The 18,093-nt window shown below is 37.0% G+C and overlaps 1 protein-coding gene across 2 annotated transcripts in view; it reads right to left on the bottom strand.

The window, feature by feature from the left end:
• Positions 1-1,479: 1,479 nt before the first annotated feature.
• Positions 1,480-18,093, bottom strand: part of pag1 (phosphoprotein membrane anchor with glycosphingolipid microdomains 1) — a 71,665-nt gene continuing 55,051 nt past the window's right edge. For both annotated transcript variants that reach the window (XM_051136353.1, XM_051136354.1), the window contains exons 4-8: positions 15,732-15,780; positions 12,211-12,307; positions 11,601-12,127; positions 5,333-5,389; positions 1,480-5,236 (exon numbers count right to left, since the gene is read on the bottom strand). In XM_051136353.1, the coding sequence (XP_050992310.1) occupies positions 4,922-5,236; positions 5,333-5,389; positions 11,601-12,127; positions 12,211-12,307; positions 15,732-15,780 (1,045 nt within the window). In that variant the 3' untranslated portion in view covers positions 1,480-4,921. The remainder of the gene's footprint in view (positions 5,237-5,332; positions 5,390-11,600; positions 12,128-12,210; positions 12,308-15,731; positions 15,781-18,093) is intronic.

Here is an 18,093-nt window from a genome sequence, read left to right on the forward strand (position 1 = left end):
CTCCTGGAGGTATGCCATGGGTGGAGCTAAAGAGGCAGGAGTACCTGTGCTTGGATTGCCGGCAAAAGAAATTTGATGCAGTTTTACTTAATGTCTGAGGTTTTGACTCATAACCTCATGAGTCTCTTTCTGTTGATAAAAGTGTAGTTTAAGGAATACGTTACTTTTTTTTGTCAAAATAGTAGAAATAATAGCAGTAGAAGTAACTTACTGACCCAAAGATTATGTTATTACAGTTTTAAAGGGATAATTCACCCAAAAATGAAGATTCTGTCATTAATTACTCACCATCATGTCGTTCTAAACCTGTAATACCTTTGTTCATCTTCAGAACACAAATTAAGATATTTTCGATGAAATCCAAAAAGCTTTCTGACTCTGCATAGACAGCGACGCAACTACCACATTCAAGGCCTAGAAAGGTAGTAAGGACATTGTTAATAGTCTGTAGTTCAACCATAATGTTATGAAGCCAAGAGAATACTTTATATGTGAACTTGTTGAAGAAAGTTGTTATTTGTGCACAAAAAGTATTCTCGTAGCTTCACAACAATATGGTTGAACCATTGAAGTCGAATGGACTATTTAAATAATGTTCTTACTAGCTTTCTGGGCCTTGAACGTGCCAGTTGCATTGCTGTCTAAGCAGGGTCAGAAAGCTCTTGGTTTCTTCAAAAATATCTTAATTTGTGTTCTGAAAATGAACGAAGGTCTCACAGGTTTGGAACAACATGAAGATGATTAATTAATCACAGACTTTTCATTATTGGGTTAATTATCCCAAGTGTGTAATTTGCATCACTTACATTTTAGAAGAAATCCACCTGCTTGTGTGCATTATATACTTTATAAGCCTTAATTGAACATTTTTACCTTTGTGTCTGGTTAAACACACACATGTACATGTTGTATATGCTTGTCAGAGTGAGTTCTGAATCTAAATCGATTGTAGCATTGATCAAAGAACCGCACCTCTCGCATAGCCTCTCAAAGTATAATATAATTACTGTGTGCTTGTGGGCATGATTCGCTTATAACAAACTGTCTATAGGAATAACCCCTTAAGGCATGGCTGAAAAGATTTCATCTTTTAAGAAACAATTTATCCTTATGAAGTGAAAATAAAAAAAATCTATTCAGTGCCCTTGTTTGCTGCTGCTCCCTTATGGAGTGCTTGCATTGAAAATGCATGTTGCTTTGACCAAAGATTCAATCAATAACTGGCTGTACAGTGAAATACGTTCTTTAAGTCCCCTAATACCAGTTCACTGACATGATAATAAAACCGCCTATCGAATGTTGTTTTTCTACACTTGAGAATTTAGTTTAGCAGGATGTATTGACAGATTAAATATCAGGAGATTATATAGGGTTTTTATGCACTAAGCATATATAAATGTCCTTTCTTGCCTCACTAAGATTGGCATGTAAATATAGCACTATTAAGAAAATATATATTTTAATAAACATGCACACACATTTAATTATTAGTCCTGCATGACTATATTGTTTAATAAGCAAATACCACAATACAAAGATTATGATGAAATAAATGCAAAATTCATTCTTATTTACAACTAAATACACAGGATTTGGTTAGAGGGAGAAATCAAATGTTCAATGTTTCACCATGATATTAAATAAAACAAGGATCTTCTTAATATGGAACCTGTACCATCACAACGTACCATTACAAGCAAACACGGACAACATTTGGACTCCATCCACAGATCGTAATTAAACCTTACATTTTAAATAGTGCTAAAGTACTCCAAAGCAATACATATTCCTGTTATTAGCCTTTTAAACGTTAATAAACCTCCTTTAAACTTTCTTTAATTGAAAATGCATCGAGAAAACAGCATGTGTTCCACTGATTCTTAAATTTTCATTAGTTCCTCAGTGCAGACAAACTTTAAAAGTTCCACGTGCTGTCTTTTAAAAGCTGCTGCCAATTATTACAGAACCATACTTCAACATTGACAAAATTTAACAGAACAAAATAGTCTTTTCAATATTTACAAGTGTCTCTTGGCATGAAGTTGTCCCATGCAGCGTCTGGATGCGCTATGCTTTTTGATTATACTGCTACATGAATGTAAAAGCAGTTAAATGCATACCTGATAATAAAGTATATTTTCTAAGCTGCCAGGCAAAGCTGCAGTACCATGATGTCTCTTTTCCCCTGTGCTTTTTGAAATGTTGCGTACCTATTACATGTAAAAACCAAACAATATCTGAAATATATAATATACTCGATCAATACAGCTGCGTCAATAAAAAAAATTCACACATACATTCTGATATAACATAGCTCATATACATCACAAATGACAATAAGTGAACACTTGAAAGGATCTGAGCTCACACCAGCAATAGATAAACCAAATTTTGTTAATACCCTTTTAGTACACTCATAAATGAGTGTGCTTAACGTTGCGTACCTAAAAGGTCACTTCCTCACCAGAGCCTGTGATTGGACACATTGCATATAAAACATGTTAAATAGCTCAGAATGATGGCTACATTTAAACGTTCCTCTTTTATATTTTGATATGCGTTATGTGCGATTGGCTTGCTTACTACTTATGAAACTAAATGCTCCAGCAGTTCTGAATGATTAAAATGAGTGTAGTTCCTTAATGGACTGAGCTGAGAGGTCTGTTGTTTACAGAATCTGATTGGTTCTCTTCTCTGGGTTATATCAGGACACGACTCTGTCAGTTGCTCAACTACTATCACGTGAAAGCAGGCAGGCAGAGTGGAGTTCGCAGCAGGTGCAGTGTGCAAAAGCGTAGAAACTACTTGTACACATTATGAATAAAATATTTCTTGTAAGAGCGCAGCCATTGGTGTCACTTTGTTTAGAAAAGTGGTGGAGACATTTGGGAAGGAGGTTACACAGATGTGCTGCTTGTTATGTCATGTATGTTAATTAGGATATGCAAAGATAATTAAACTGATAAGTAGTCCATGTGATATACTGATTAAGTGTGTAGTAGCATATTTTATCAAATCTAAAATGACATTAGCATTATATATGTCTTAACATCATTTAAACTAATTTCAGTCACATTTGTGTTGCTAAATTCTCAATGTAGCAGTTTTTCTTGCTTAATATACATATAGATATGCTCATTTTTAATCTTTGGTCTAGGAAAAATATCCCTTTGTGGGGTTTTGGGTTCTTTTTTTTAAAGGAAACCCCAGGTATTAAGACTTGTATGGCTTAATATAACACAAACAATGTCTCTTACTGAAATATGTAGCAGAAAACCCACGATAGATTTACGTTATTTAAAAAATCCACATCATTTTATACATATTTTGGACTATGGGGGCGCCATTATGACGTGAAATGATTGCACTCTGTGAGCTACACTGTAAAAAAAAAAAAAAAATAATTTGTTATTATTTGCTGACTTAAAATTTTTAGTTTAGTCAACAAAAATATTGCAGTTTTCTCTTAAATTAACATTAAGTAACTTAAAACTTAAAGTTCACTAAACTGAACATTTTAAGTCAGTGGTGTAACAAATTATATTAAGTTGAAACAACGTTTTAAAAGATTTTTTTATAGTGTACTGGTGCTACTTGTTCCTATTTTTACTGCAACATAACTTGGAAAATATGATGACCACAGCTACTGATAGAGCTTATAGGTGGCATTGAATATAAACGTAGACTTAAACCAATTGTCGTACCATCGATTTTCCCCAAAAGGAGTCTACATGCCACTGAATATCGAGTGAAATTCGCGCTGAGAGACTCCTTCAGTGGCATGTTTATATCCTGCCAGGATGGCATCTAGCGTTTCTCGTCTCTGCCGTTTGTAAGCTCCTTCAGTAGCTGTGGTCTACTAAAAGCCTTAAAGACATCAGGACTAAAGTAGAGAGAACAAAGACGCAGGTCTTCAGGAAGTGTTTTCATCCACAGGTATTTTCCCAGTCTTTTCTCCTCGTCTTATCTCTAGGAAAAGCAGTCGCTTCTCTTCTCGCCCTTCGACTGAAAATTCCAACCAAAATCCGCACAATGTGGCATCGTATCTGTATTTTATTTTTTCGAGTTGTGTCACGGTAAAAATAGCAACAGTTAGCGCCAGTAGCACACCGAGTGCAACCATTTCATATCATCGAAATAATGATGCCCACCATAGTCCAAAATATGTATAAAATGTTGAAGATTTTTTAAATAACATAAATCTTTCATGGGTTTTCTTCTACATATTTCAGTAAGAGACACCATTTCCGTTACTTATAAGCCATATAAGTCTTAACACTCGGGGTTCCCCTTAATAAACCATAAATACAGCTGTACATTAGTTGATATCAATAGTGGAACACATTTGTTAGCATTTTGTTTTGTTATTTCACTAGAACGGGAACAAGCTGTGGAAAGTGATTAAAGCAGGCGTGTGTATTGGAGATCAACTGTTGCTCAGATTGAATGCCTACCAAAACATTCAAAATAACAAATGCTAGCAACCGAATAGTTTCTCCTGCTCAACAAATGGAGATGCCACTTCTGTATTAGATATAAATCCCTACTGCAAGATATGTGTGGGGAGAAATTAGGCCATGGCAAATTGGTGGGAACATATCCGTCATAAATGATGGCAATGGGCACAGCTGATATAAAAGGGGCACCTTGGGTTTGTGGTACCCAAATATTCACATGAATAGCATAACAAACCCTCTTCTGAGCAACTCTAGATTCTAGTTTCATTTCCTGTGCTGGGTCACAGGTCTGAAGGAACTCTTTCATTTATAATATTCAAAAACAATGCGGTGCATAAATGCTATGCTTAAAAACATTCAATCAGGAAAGGTTAAGTGCATTATACTCATGATACCACCCCAACCTCCACTTCTAAACCTCAAAGAATTGATTTCTCACTGTCCACAGTCCCTTACATGGGTGGTCAGAGACGGGAGATCTCCCCGTTGAGACCCAGATCCCCTACACTCTCATAGTCGGGTTCCATGATCCCGCTGCCCTGATGAGCGTCTTCAGATGCTTTGGAGATCTTGATGGCCTCGTACCCAGGGTCTGCATTCTCAGTAAGCCCCTCCAGAGGCTCGGAGCCAAGTGCCATTGGGTATTCTTCCCCAACTGTGGCATAAAGATCACTGGAAGTCGACTCCGGCACCATTCCCTTGATCTCTCCAATGCTGCTGTAGTCGTTCTCAGTTTCCTTTACAGCATTCTTCACTACCTTTGAGTACATGTCTGATGACTGGAATTGGAAATGTAGGAGAGACTAAGACATTTTTACTCTACAGACTCCAAAGATTTCAAATGGGTCTTTACAATATGCTTACGCTAAGCCTACCTCACTGTCTGGAGACGCGTTGTCCTGAAGCTTTGGAGTTGTCAGTGGGGAGTGTAACTGTAGGACAAAGATTAAAACAAGACCATTAGTTAAAATCGCTTCATATTTAATCAATTTAAACATACGGCAGCATAGGAAATGCCTCACTTCAGCTGACACGTGCTAGTGTCAAGGACTGGTTGATGCATTAATGAAGCCTCTCATTCATTACTTAAGAGTTACTGATTGGAATCAAATGTACAGTTCCTCTCCTAGCAAGAGGGGTTGTATATCTACAAAGAGAATCAATAACTGAGTCATTAATTAACAAAGTAAATCCTACAGAAAATCAATAACGGACACCTTGGCTGTTGGTGAAGAATATCAATCCCTATCGCAGTCACCTCACTGACAGAGAGATTACAGTCAAGCGGGAAATTTGCTATAACCTATTTAAGATTAATCCTTAGTGCCAAAATTTCAAGCCTGTTTTGATGAAGCCATTTCACCCCATGAACCTGAAGTATGCTTTGCTTTGATATGATTGCACAGAATGTGCATCAGGGACTCGCCAGATGTGCTTTGATATTGGTTTAATTAGCAAAGCAATTAATTTAATAGCCCATCCGTGTGGCTCCGCAAAGACACCCCTGACCTCATCACAACTAACAAATGTCTCTTACAATTGTGCTTATCTGCTAATTCACTCTTGCCTTTGTCTCTATCCAGCCCTCTATATTAATTAAAGTGTCTCTTTCATTGATTTGCCCATATAAGGAGTGAATAATTATCGGAAGTGTTTAAAACACACTGCAACGTCATCACACAGACAGTCACAAAGATTAGGGTTTTGTGTGTGATGACATCATTTGCACACACTCTTCCTTCACCGTTTAAACAAGTTCACTTCCAGAACAAAAATTTACAGATAATTTACTCACCCCCTTGTCATTCAAAGATGTTCATGTCTTTTTTTCTTCGGTCGTAAAGAAATGCCCGCAAGTTTGAACAATTTTAACCTCAAATGCTCATCTTGTCTAGCTCTTTGATGTGCATACTCTGTGTAAGCAGGGTAATACAGTTAGAGTATGTCGAAAAAGTCCCATCTCATTTTCTCCTCCAACTTCAAAATCGTCCTATATCGCTGTTTTACCTTTTTTTGTAAAGAACGTTTGACTTTCTTTCCACGTTCACTAGTTTGTAAACACTGGGTCGGTACTTCTGCATTGATGTAGGACAATTTTGAACTGTACTGTATTTACCTAACTGTATTGACCCGGATTACACAGAGAGTACGCATGCACATCGCAGAGCTAGACGACGAGCATTTGAGGTTAAAAAGTACACAAATTATAATTTTTTTTTTTAGAAAATAACCAATTGTTTTGCTAGATAAGAACTTATTCCTTGGCTATTATAATTTAGATCTCTTTGAAGCTGAATTTAAACTGCATTTTGGAGGTTCAAACTCACGGGCACAATTGAAGTCCACTATATGGAGAAAAATCTTGATGAATGTTTTCCTCAAGAAACATAATTTCTTTACGACTGAAGAAAGAAAGACATGAACATCTTGGATAAGAGGGTGAGTAAATTTTTTGTAAATTTTTGTTCTGGAAGTGAACTTCTCCTACAACTGACTTCTTTATGCACTTGGGCTTCAGTCTTTCCCTACACTGTAAAAAATAAAAAACAATTTGTTGAGTCAGCTTAAAATAATTTGTTACCCTGCTGCCTTAAAATTTTAAGTTCAGTCAACTAAAATAAGTTTAGTCAACTTGAAATGTTAAGTTGTACTAAGTAACAACTTAGATATTTGTGTTTGCTAAACTTAACAGATGAGTAAGTAACCCAGCTGCCTTAAAATATTAAGTTGATTCAACTCAAATATCTAAGTTGTCACTTAGTATAATTTAACATTTCAAGCTGAATAAACTTTTTTTGAGTTGACTGAACTTAAAATTTTAAGGCAGCAGGTTACAAATTATTTTAAGTTGCCTCAACAAATTGTTTTTTACAGTGTAGTCTGACACCCAGCAAAATGTTTCCCATCAGACCCAAATAAATTAAAAACTTGCTCTCATCACAAAAGTGAACTTTGGAATAGTTCTGCTCTGTCCACACAACTTTCTCCTCAGCAAAGCTGAGCTTAGCCTTTTTGATTCTTTATGTTCACAAGATGCTTGGTCACTCCAGAGTCCACTTTTAGTCTAACTTCTCTTTAATATGCTGAGACAGGACTGAACTGGAAAGCAATTCCAGCTGCAATGCTGAACCCATTCCACATATCTGCATTATCCTCTCTTCTTTTGTGGGACTTGAATGGATTAGTGTCATTGTAAATCTGCAATATGCGAGAGAAAGTGCAACGCAAATGCACATATACCTCCGTAGAGACCTGAAGTGGACCAACCTGAATAAAAACGTCATTTATTTTAGCCAAATTTTGCATAATACTGAGTTGAAATGCAATAGTTGGTGTGCACTTCTCCTATAAATATCCATTTTACAGTGTCCTTCATACTGAACACTTACATTCCCTTCAATACCCTATTGGCTGAATACCCTGTGAAGTTCACATTAGATCATACTCTGACTGTGACAGGATGCTGACAGTATGGCCTGGGCGTAAGACAACGGCCTGTAGCGTTGCTCTCAATGGTGTCGATTAGTATTTGCTTTTACACAGTTGTCAGCATGTGCCCACGCATCTTTGACAAGGCATCAGTTCTAACAATAAAAGTCCTTCCCTTCAGCAGCATACTTTTGAGTGTTGATGTGCTGAAATCACAGTTTATCAAAGACAGCTGCCCTCAGTCCATCACGCTAGCGTAGTGACAGTGGCACCAATGCATAATGACACACATGGCACTCCGCTCAAGCCAGGCTTGCGTGCTTCGCTCAAATAACCAAACATACAGTGCGGTCCACATCATGAACTAATGAGGCAATGTGTCCAATGTGCGTGCATGTGTTACAGCATGCGCTTGTCATGTCGGAGGTCCAAGCTTTATCGGAATGATTCTCTTGCTCAAATACAGACTGATGTACCTGTAAACACATGCTCTGCCGTCTCATTCATCATGAGAGTAAGCTGTCAGACATTGGACAGCTGGAACCGACTGATCCCCATGCGCATATGTTACACGCAAACATGTGACTGATAAGGTGAATCACTGCTGCCGCATTACACATCTACATCAGGCCAGCGCGAATGGGATTTGGATTGATAGGTGTCAAGTTTAAACCATCAGAGTGGTAGGAGACACTTTACCCCAAAGGGTGCAAGTACGTGACTCACCATCTGATGTAGGACCACTGCGAGAGTGCCAGTGCTGGTGCAAGTTATATAGGTAACATAGTCCATTGCGTCAAAATGCATCTTTCAAGTCTGCAGAATCATTGGGCAGTTCTAGATCTCGACAGGCCGAGCATGAAATCTAACATCGTTTTTGGTGGAAAAGACATATAATTGATCTTGAGTACAAGGACAAAGGAAGCAGAAATACAGGGCAAAAAACAGCAAATGAGAACAACAAAAGGAGAGAGAGCGAACATTAGAGCAAGAGAGAGAGACTGACAGAGCGAGAGTGCAAGAAGCAGTGATGAACAAAGGAGGTGCAGGGCGTCCTCGACTGGTGACAGTAACGTGTGGCTGTAGTGGATGCTCACACCGTATACAGACGCTGACTGCGGGCGCAACAGCAGCCTGTCTGCCCTCCTCTACAGATGGCTTCATTTGTATGCTACAGGCGCACGTACGTATATCACCGTCAACCAGAGCACATATCCTAAAAGATTGTAATTAAACTGGAAACACACTGTTCCTATTATTCTCCTGCAGTCTCTAAGTTTAGCTGACACTGGAGAATGTTAGTGTAGTTCTTTGTGGTTTGTTTCTGAGATTATATTTCTTTGTTCCCAATTATACACGTCAAAGGGTCGCATCATTCTGTGTGAGATGGAGTAGCTCCTGCTCAAGGAAGTGATGATTTATTAAAGGGATAGTTCACCTAAAAATGAAAATTCTGTCATTAATTACTCACCCTCATGTCATTCCAAACCCTGTAAGACCTTCGTTCATCTTTGGAACACAAATTAAGATCTTTTTGATGAAATCTGAGAGCTTTTTGACCCTGCATAGACAGCAATGGTACTATCAAGTTTAGGGCCCAGAAAGGTAGTAAGGACATCGTCAAAATAGTCCATTTGACATCAGTGGTTCAACCCTAATTTTATGAAGCTACGAGAATACTTTTTGAGCGCAAAGATAACAAGTAACGACTTTGTTCAACAATTTATTTTCTGTGTCAGTCTTCAAAGCGAGTTCATGAAAGTGCCACGACACAAGGTGGAATTTTACAATGGAGGAAATGTTCATGGCGCTATGGAAATATCACTTCTGCATTTAAGTTTCCTCAAGAAAATACTGCGACAGAGTGAAAAAAAAGGTCAAATAAAAACAATTTTACCTCACTTCTCTGACAGTACATATATCTTCTGCACGCAATCCAGATTTGTGTCCACTGTCAGGTTTTCTTTCTTTTTTGGGCTTTTCTGATGAGCAAAACGCACTGTTTGCTAGCCAATGTTTTGTCCCGCCGTATCGATAACAGCACGCACACCGTTAAGACACCAAGCGATGAATGGTTGGGTAAAAACGTGTAGTCTGACATGTTTCTTGTTCACAATGTGACAAGATTTTATAAGTCAAAAACACTTAATCAGAAAAAAATGAAATAAATGAAAAAAAAATGTGTAGTCTGAACCAGGCTTAACTCAAAAGAGAAGAAATTGTTGAATAAAGTTGTTATTGTTTTCTTTGCACACAAAAAGTATTCTCGTAGCTACATAAAATTATGGTTGAACCACTGATGTCACATGGACTATTTTATTGAGGTCCTTCCCACCTTTCTGAGCCTTTAATGTGTCAGTTGCATTGCTGTCTATGGAGGGTCATGAAAGCTCTCAGATTATATCAAAAATATCTTAATTTGTGTTCTGAAGATGAACAAAGGTCTTATGGGTTTTGAACAACATGAGGGTGAGTAATTAATGATAGAATTTTCATTTTTGGGTGGACTATCCCTTTAATGAACCTTACAGAACAGTACTGTGGTGGTACCAGGGTAAATGTATCAAATTATAATATGATGGTACTCTGAAGTGGTACGAAAATGGTACTGGATGATAGCCATGTTTATTTACTATGAGAGTTACATGCTACTGCAGGGATTTCCAATCATGCTCCAGGAAGGCCATTAGTTCTTAGTTCCAACCCTAAGTAAACACACCTGAGCCAGCCATTCAAGATTTTTAAGATTACTTATTACATCCAAACATGAAATATTTCCCTACTAGCATTATCATGATATCAGAAATTTTGGAGGGGAAAAAAAATCACCAATGATTAGTACCAATATATTGCAACACCCCTATTCCCTACCATATACTGTAGTAGGAGAAAAGTGATTTATGGCACAAAATAGTATATGAAACATACCTGGATGACCTACTACTTCTGGCAAGATTCTAAAGTGTGCATCCAATGGATACAAGGGAATACTATCCCATGAGGCCATGAGAAAGGATTCATAAAAGTTGGGGAAGTGACTCAACTGAAGTGTTGATAGTACGTCCGGATGTCACAAATGTAGTACCTATTCTTAGGCTGATGATACATAGGGCAACTTTGTGAGCAATGCTGCTGGGCAATATTGCCATTAACTGGCTGGTTCTGGATTAGCTGGTTCAGATGTGTTTAATTGGGGTTGGGCCCACAACCAATCCAGATAGAAATTTGTTGCCCATTCGTAATGGCAGAGTGCCCAAGGAATATCATTTGGCAAAACTGCTCAAAAATTTACGGTTGTATCATCAGCCTTACATTGTACAGTTTTGGTTGCAGTGACAAGAAACTTCCAAGCAGGTGTGCTGGAGCTAAACCAAGCAGGAAGGTGCCATCCAGGAAGAGGATCGGACACTCCTGCACTACCCCTAAGGTACTAGGGATACCAACTTTGCTAAGATGGTACTTAAATTAAGTGATAATCATCCTTCTAAAGCAGAGGTGCCCAAACTCGGTCACCGGCCCTCCAGGACCGAGTTTGGACACCTCTGTTCACTAGTATTGCTAGACTATCGAGAAATTCCAGTCCACCTTCTGAAAGGCAAGACAAGTGCAGGTACGTTATGGCTTGTGATAAAGTAGTTTCATGCAAGGAACTGTACAGTTACTCTACAGGACAACAATGGTGCTTTTATAAGAAAGAGAGTTTGGTAGCCCCACCTGTCCATTCAGAATCTGCTGGTTTTCATTCTCATCCAGTACTTTGTCTGGTACCGGAGGTGGTTTTTCGTCCTCAGGCTCTTCGAAATTCACAATGGCGGCCGAGCGCCGGGCCTCCATGTCAGTGCTGTAGCGGCTCTTCTTGCTGAGGTTGACGGAGGCATACTCCACACCATTGGGCAGCATGTTGTAGTCTGGTGTAGCAGGGCTCGGGTGGCCATTAAGAAGAGGTGCAGGTGGTTCCTCTGGGCTTAGCGTACCGTTGGGGAGGCCAATGTCCTTGAGTTCCTTCACCGTCTCGTATAGGCAATCCTCGACACTGACATCACGGGAGGCGCTGTCCTTCACCACCTCGTACGTGCCTTCTCCTGAGGGAACTTGAGCATCAATGGCTGCTTTGAGGGTATCGGTGGGTGGAATGCTGGGTAATTCACGGTCCTGGTGATACTTAGAGGATCTGATCTCTGATTGGCTGGACAGCATGTCTTCGGAAGGCTGGGGACTTGTGTCCATTGTGTCTGATAGTACTGATGACAAAGATTAAGAATGTGAAAATCTGTTGTAGTTGGTTCCAAACAGTGTCAGTGAGATGTTGCTGTAGAACTGTTACCTGTACCACTGGTAAGAGGCCCATTATGAGAGGTGCTAACCGCCAAGTCAGTGCCATGGCTCTCTACTGACTGGCTACATACTTCCTTTTCTGACACCTGAGGAGAAACAGGATAGAAAATGTTACCTATGACCTATATGTGAACTAAATACTATTTAGTGATGCAATCGCCTGTTAGACTGCAACACACAGGGTTGTCATAGATAAAGGGGATGAGTTGAGATACATACCAGACTTTGTTATGGTTATGAAGTCAATAATGATAAAATTGACTGAATGTGAAATCTCTTCATTTCCGTATAATGTAATTGATAATTTGTGAGACATGCAAGGCTTGATTCTGTGACACTGGTAAGGGTGCAAGAATTTAAATTTAACAAATGGGTCATGGACCAAGGTTAAAAACCCCTGCTGTAAAGAGACCGGAGACAAAGACGCTTGGATTTGAGCTCTTTGTTTGCATCTTCAAACCACAGCGAATACACCATGCAGTGGCACTGTGGGACCACCTAGTGGCAAGGCATTGAAACGCCTGTTGCCAGGGTAATAAAGTCCTTCAGATACAGGAGGTTAAAGCTGAGAGCCACTCAGATTGTCACAGCAAGACAAAGACCCCATTTAACCTGTCAGGCACTGACAGACACCGCCATTTAAACGAAGCCCTCCTCAATATATTGACAGGCAAGATGTACATTATCATGCAAAGGTCAGCCTTTGGATATCCATCAAAACTACAGAGGTTTACAGTGTTACAGAGAGATAATGTCAGGCATTTGCGTAATCATTTCACAGTCGTTAATACTGACTTTATATAATACAGAGGGTCTCAAACCTTGAGGTCACAGACACACATGTTCTCACGAAAGCTGGTAATTTTCAGATTTCAAGCTCAATTTTCATAGATAACTAGACTACAACTATATATAAATATGGAGCTTCTTTTGAGCTTAAAATATACTGTAACAAATATTGGCTACAATGTGACCTACACTGCCTTTCAAAAGTTTGTAATCAGTAAGATTTTTAATGTTTTTTAATCAAGTCTTTTATGCTCATCAAGGCTGTATTTATTTGATCAAAGATATAGAACAAACAGTAATATTGTGAAATAGTACTGCAATTTCTAATATTGTTTTCCAACTTTAATATACTTCAAAAAATTATTTATATCTGTGACGCAGTGCTGAATTTTCATCAGCAATTACGCCAGTCTTCAGTGTCACATGAGCTTTCAGAAATCATTCTAATATGCTGATTTATTATCAGTGTTGAAACTGTTGTGCTGCTTAATATTTTTTTTGGAACCTGTGATACTTTTTTTCTTTAGTTCTTATGAAGTTAAAAAGAACAGCATTTATTCAAAATAGAAATGATTTCTAACAATATAAGTCATAGTCCCTTTTATCCATTTAACACATCCTTGCTGAATAAAAGTAAAAAAAAAAAAAAAAAACCAAAGAAAGAAAAAGTGTGCTGACCCCAAACTTTTGAATAGTAGTGTATATTGTAACATAAAATTTCTATTTTGAATAAACAGTTTTTTTGTTTGTTTTTTTTTTACATTTTTATAAGACGTATCACAGGTCCCAAAAAATATTAAGAAGCACAACTGTTCCAAAACTGATTATAAATCAGCATATTAGAATAATTTCTGAAGGATCATGTGACACTGAAGACTGGAGTAATGATGCTGAGAATTCAATGCCTCATAGGAATAAATTATATTTAAATATATTTATATTTTAAAGTATATTAAAATATAATATATGCAATAATATTTAACAAATTTGAAAATTATATTTTTTCTGTATTTTCGATCAAATAGATAGCCTTGATGAGCATAAGAAAACTGTTTTTTATGAAACTATAAACTGCAAAACATTTTTCCATTTAAAGGAAAAGTTTTTTAAAAGTTTTTGAAAGAAATCTCTTATGCTCACTAAGGCTGCATTTAATTAATCAAAAATACAGCAAAACAGTAATAGGTAAAACATTACAATTCTAAATAACTTTTCTATTTTAATACATTTTAGAATCTAATTCATTCCTGTGATGCAAAGCTGAATTTTCAGCATCATTACCGATCCATTAGAAATCATTATAATATGCTTATTTTGTGTTAAGCTGACATCTTTTGTTATTATCAGTGTTGAAAACACTGTGTCACTGGCTTCATATTTTTGTGGAGACAGTTATACATTTTTATAGTTCGAAATTAATAGGAAGTTCAGTTGAACCCCAAAAACTAAATGTAAAAAGAAAAAAACTGACCCCAAACTTTTGAATGGTAGCGTAATGTACTGTACATTGACCATTTTAACAGGAACATTTGTAATACTTAAACTTCAATCAACTGTTCTGATTAAAACAAACATGCATTTCTTTTCAGAGGCAGTTTGAGGCAGTGCAATCTTTTGCACTCAGATATTTAACATTCAAAGTAGTGGTGGTTTATCTCTTTTCCGATACATGGCAAGATGCCGGCTGAGTTTTATAGTGGTACCTACCTCTTTTTCACCACTACACCCCTGTGCCCAAATGATTTGTTAAAGTTCTTGTACAGTCAATAACAAATAAATCTAAGTAGTAAAATGTGTTGTTATTCTTAATATAACCTACAAGTCATTCAGTTACTCAAAATGAGTTGCAAACCTCAAAATATCAAGAGCCCTTGATAAAACAGTTTCTGTCGTGCTGTATGCATAACCAGTGACTGTTATTAACAGCATTTGCATAAAGGCCACAGTTTTATAGCTCTGATGCTGCGGTTACTGTAGTGCGCAGCATGCAAATGCAGCATGCGTAGCTAACGATAAAACTGAGGTAAACGGAACCTGATGAACATAATAAACATAAAATCAACATCTGGCTGTGTGGTGGCCTCATGATCTGTGTGTATTGTATGTATGTGCTCCACAAGCCTTTACAGTCAGTCAACAAGCCACGAACACATGCTGGCGGGCCCCCTCATTTAATGACAGTTACAATGAACGATTCATGCATAAAACAGTCCCACAGACCCTGCCTATGCAGCTGTTTATGTGTACATGCATGTGTGTGTGTATGTTTTAGCACTCAATTATGCCCTCAGTAGGTCACACTAATCTCCTGTCTGCTAAACATCTCCTGAACTCTTGAACTCTGTCCTTGGATGATAATTTCACAGAAAACACCCACTCAGATGCAGCAGACCTAGAGAGAAAGGCAACTCATGCATGAAGTTTCTCATCTCCCTGCGGCCAAACAAAAATGTTAATCTGTCTGCTTCATGCTTTCCTCCCACAAACCCTGGGCCTAACAATGACCGGCCATTCTCTTCTCTGTTCTCCCGTCTTTACCAGGCCCCCGAGCACAGCGGTCACACATTCTCATGACTAAAACAGTCTAAAGATGGTTTGTGTAGTCTTGGGACTGTCTGTGATTAAAAATGGCTTTTGAAATGAAAAACGAGGACTGGCCACAATGAGGCAGCACAGGCTTAAATCTTTTCGATGGAAAGCATCACTGAAGCACATGCTTACCCCATTCATCAGGTTTTCATGGTCTCCTGGCGGCCCCCCTTTTTTCTGCCTGTGGAGTCAGAGAGAGAATTAATGAGAATTTTTGATTACGTGTGTAGATTTGGCTGTATGCTCTAAATCTATTGTCTGTTGCTTTGTCTTTGTATGGCAATATTTAATATCATATTCCAAGACACAAACTAAGCCTCGTTCTAGACAACAAAGCATTTAAAATCACATTTAATATAGTACTGAATCAGGATTAAGCTTTATCTGCTTCAAAGGAGTTTTCAGATGGTTATGTGTTAAAACTGAAAAAATATTTATTAAGAAAATATTTATGTAAGTTAAATAAAAATATTATTTTTATTAATGAAAATTACAACTGATCTTGTCAAGAAATGCTTGGCAAATGAATTAATTCCATGACATGTAGGCCAACTAAATATTAGTGAAAAACTGATATATTTGTTGTTATTTGCCATTTTTATTTTATTATTTTGAGGTAACTGAAAATCTCAAAACATAAGAACTGAAATAAAAAAAATTAAATACTAGTAGGGTACAGTGGGGCTAACGGCGCCTTTGATATTTTCTTCTAAACCACTAGATGGCACTTCCTAAAACATTCGCATTTCAAGATGCACATGCAAATTTGGCTGATGCTTGACGCAATCGTGGTCAGCAGTGCAAAGTTGTTTCTGTGCTTACTTGATCTTAAACAGGTGCATCTCAATAAATTAGAATGTCGTGGAAAAGTTAATTTATTTCAGTAATTCAATAATTCAAATTGTGAAACTCATATATTCAATAAATTCAGTGCACACAGACTGAAGTAGTTTAAGTCTTTGGTTCTTTTAATTGTGATGATTTTGGCTCACATTTAACAAAAAACCACCAATTCACATCTCAACAAATTAGAATACTTCATAAGACCAATAAAAAAAAAACATGTACTCAATACTTGGTAGGGGCTCCTTTTGCTTTAATTACTGCCTCAATTCGGCGTGGCATGGAGGTGATCAGTCTGTGGCACTGCTGAGGTGGTATGGAAGCCCAGGTTTATTATTTTATTTTATATATATTTATATTTTTTCTGCAATTATACATTTTAGGCATAGAACTTTAGCCCCATTGTACCCTACTGTTTTTTAATAGTAACAGTTGGTATTCAAAGTTCACTTTTTGTTTTCAAATTATTTATTCAATTTTGAGTAAATATTAATTATATTTTAATTTAATTTAAATAATTTTCGAAATCTCATTTACAGGTTCAGGTGATCGACTTTTTTATATTTTCCATGCCAATTTAGGGAGAAAAAAATCTGTGGAATCCAGCAAAATGGATATATGGTAAAAATGTGTTAAAAATGTGTTATAATAGGACAATATTTGACCGAGATAAAACTATTTGAAAATCTGGAATCTGAGGGTGCAAAAAAATCTAAATATTGAGAAAATCACCTTTAAAGTTGTCCAAATGAACTTCTTAGCAATGCATATTACTAATCAAAAATTTTATTTTGATATATTTATGGTAGGAATGTAACAAAATATATTTATGGAACATGATCTTTACTTAATATACTAATGATTTTTGGCATAAAAGAAAAATAGATCATGTTGACCCATACAATGTATTTTTGGCTGTTGCTACAAATATACCACAGTGACTTAAGACTGTAGACTACTTTTGTAGTCCAGGGTCACATATACAAATAATTTGATTTCACAGTAACAATATATATCACAATTTAGTTATTTTTTCTTTAAATAAGGTCTTTATGATATAAAATGTTTGATAGAAATAGAAATGTCATAATTTTTGTCACCAGTGTCAGTATCACAGAAAACTAATACTAGTCTAAATAAAAAAAAAGACTCAAGCTCACTGAAGACAAGTAAACAGTCAGTGATTGTAAAAGAATAACAAACTAATTACAAGCAATAGGACAAAAAAAACAGTATAAATAAGAAATGCTACATACATTATATAAAGTAATCAAATGTATCTTCTTATTAAAGTTACAAAAGTGATTTAATCAAATCAAAAGAGATTTTCTCTCTTTTGTTGTTTGATTAACATAAATGACAAACAGCAGGAATATTAGACTGCTGTCACTTTAAGAGCTGCCCAGATCCAATATACTGCTATATACGTGTTTTCATTCTCAGCTTAAGTGCTTTCACCTAAGACCTAAATTACTGTTTATGAGGATACTTGTAAAGAGGGCCATTTTGACACATACAAGTGTGTGCATTTACAGTTTATGGCCTATAATTTAGCAAAAATAACTCTGAGCACCGTCTTCATGTGCACACACCTCAGTCTCTCAGACAGCGCACGCTGTCCTTTTTGCTGCTGATTGCAATTTAACAACTT

This window comes from Labeo rohita, chromosome 19 (assembly GCF_022985175.1).
Source record: "Labeo rohita strain BAU-BD-2019 chromosome 19, IGBB_LRoh.1.0, whole genome shotgun sequence".
NCBI classification, from domain to species: domain Eukaryota; kingdom Metazoa; phylum Chordata; class Actinopteri; order Cypriniformes; family Cyprinidae; genus Labeo; species Labeo rohita.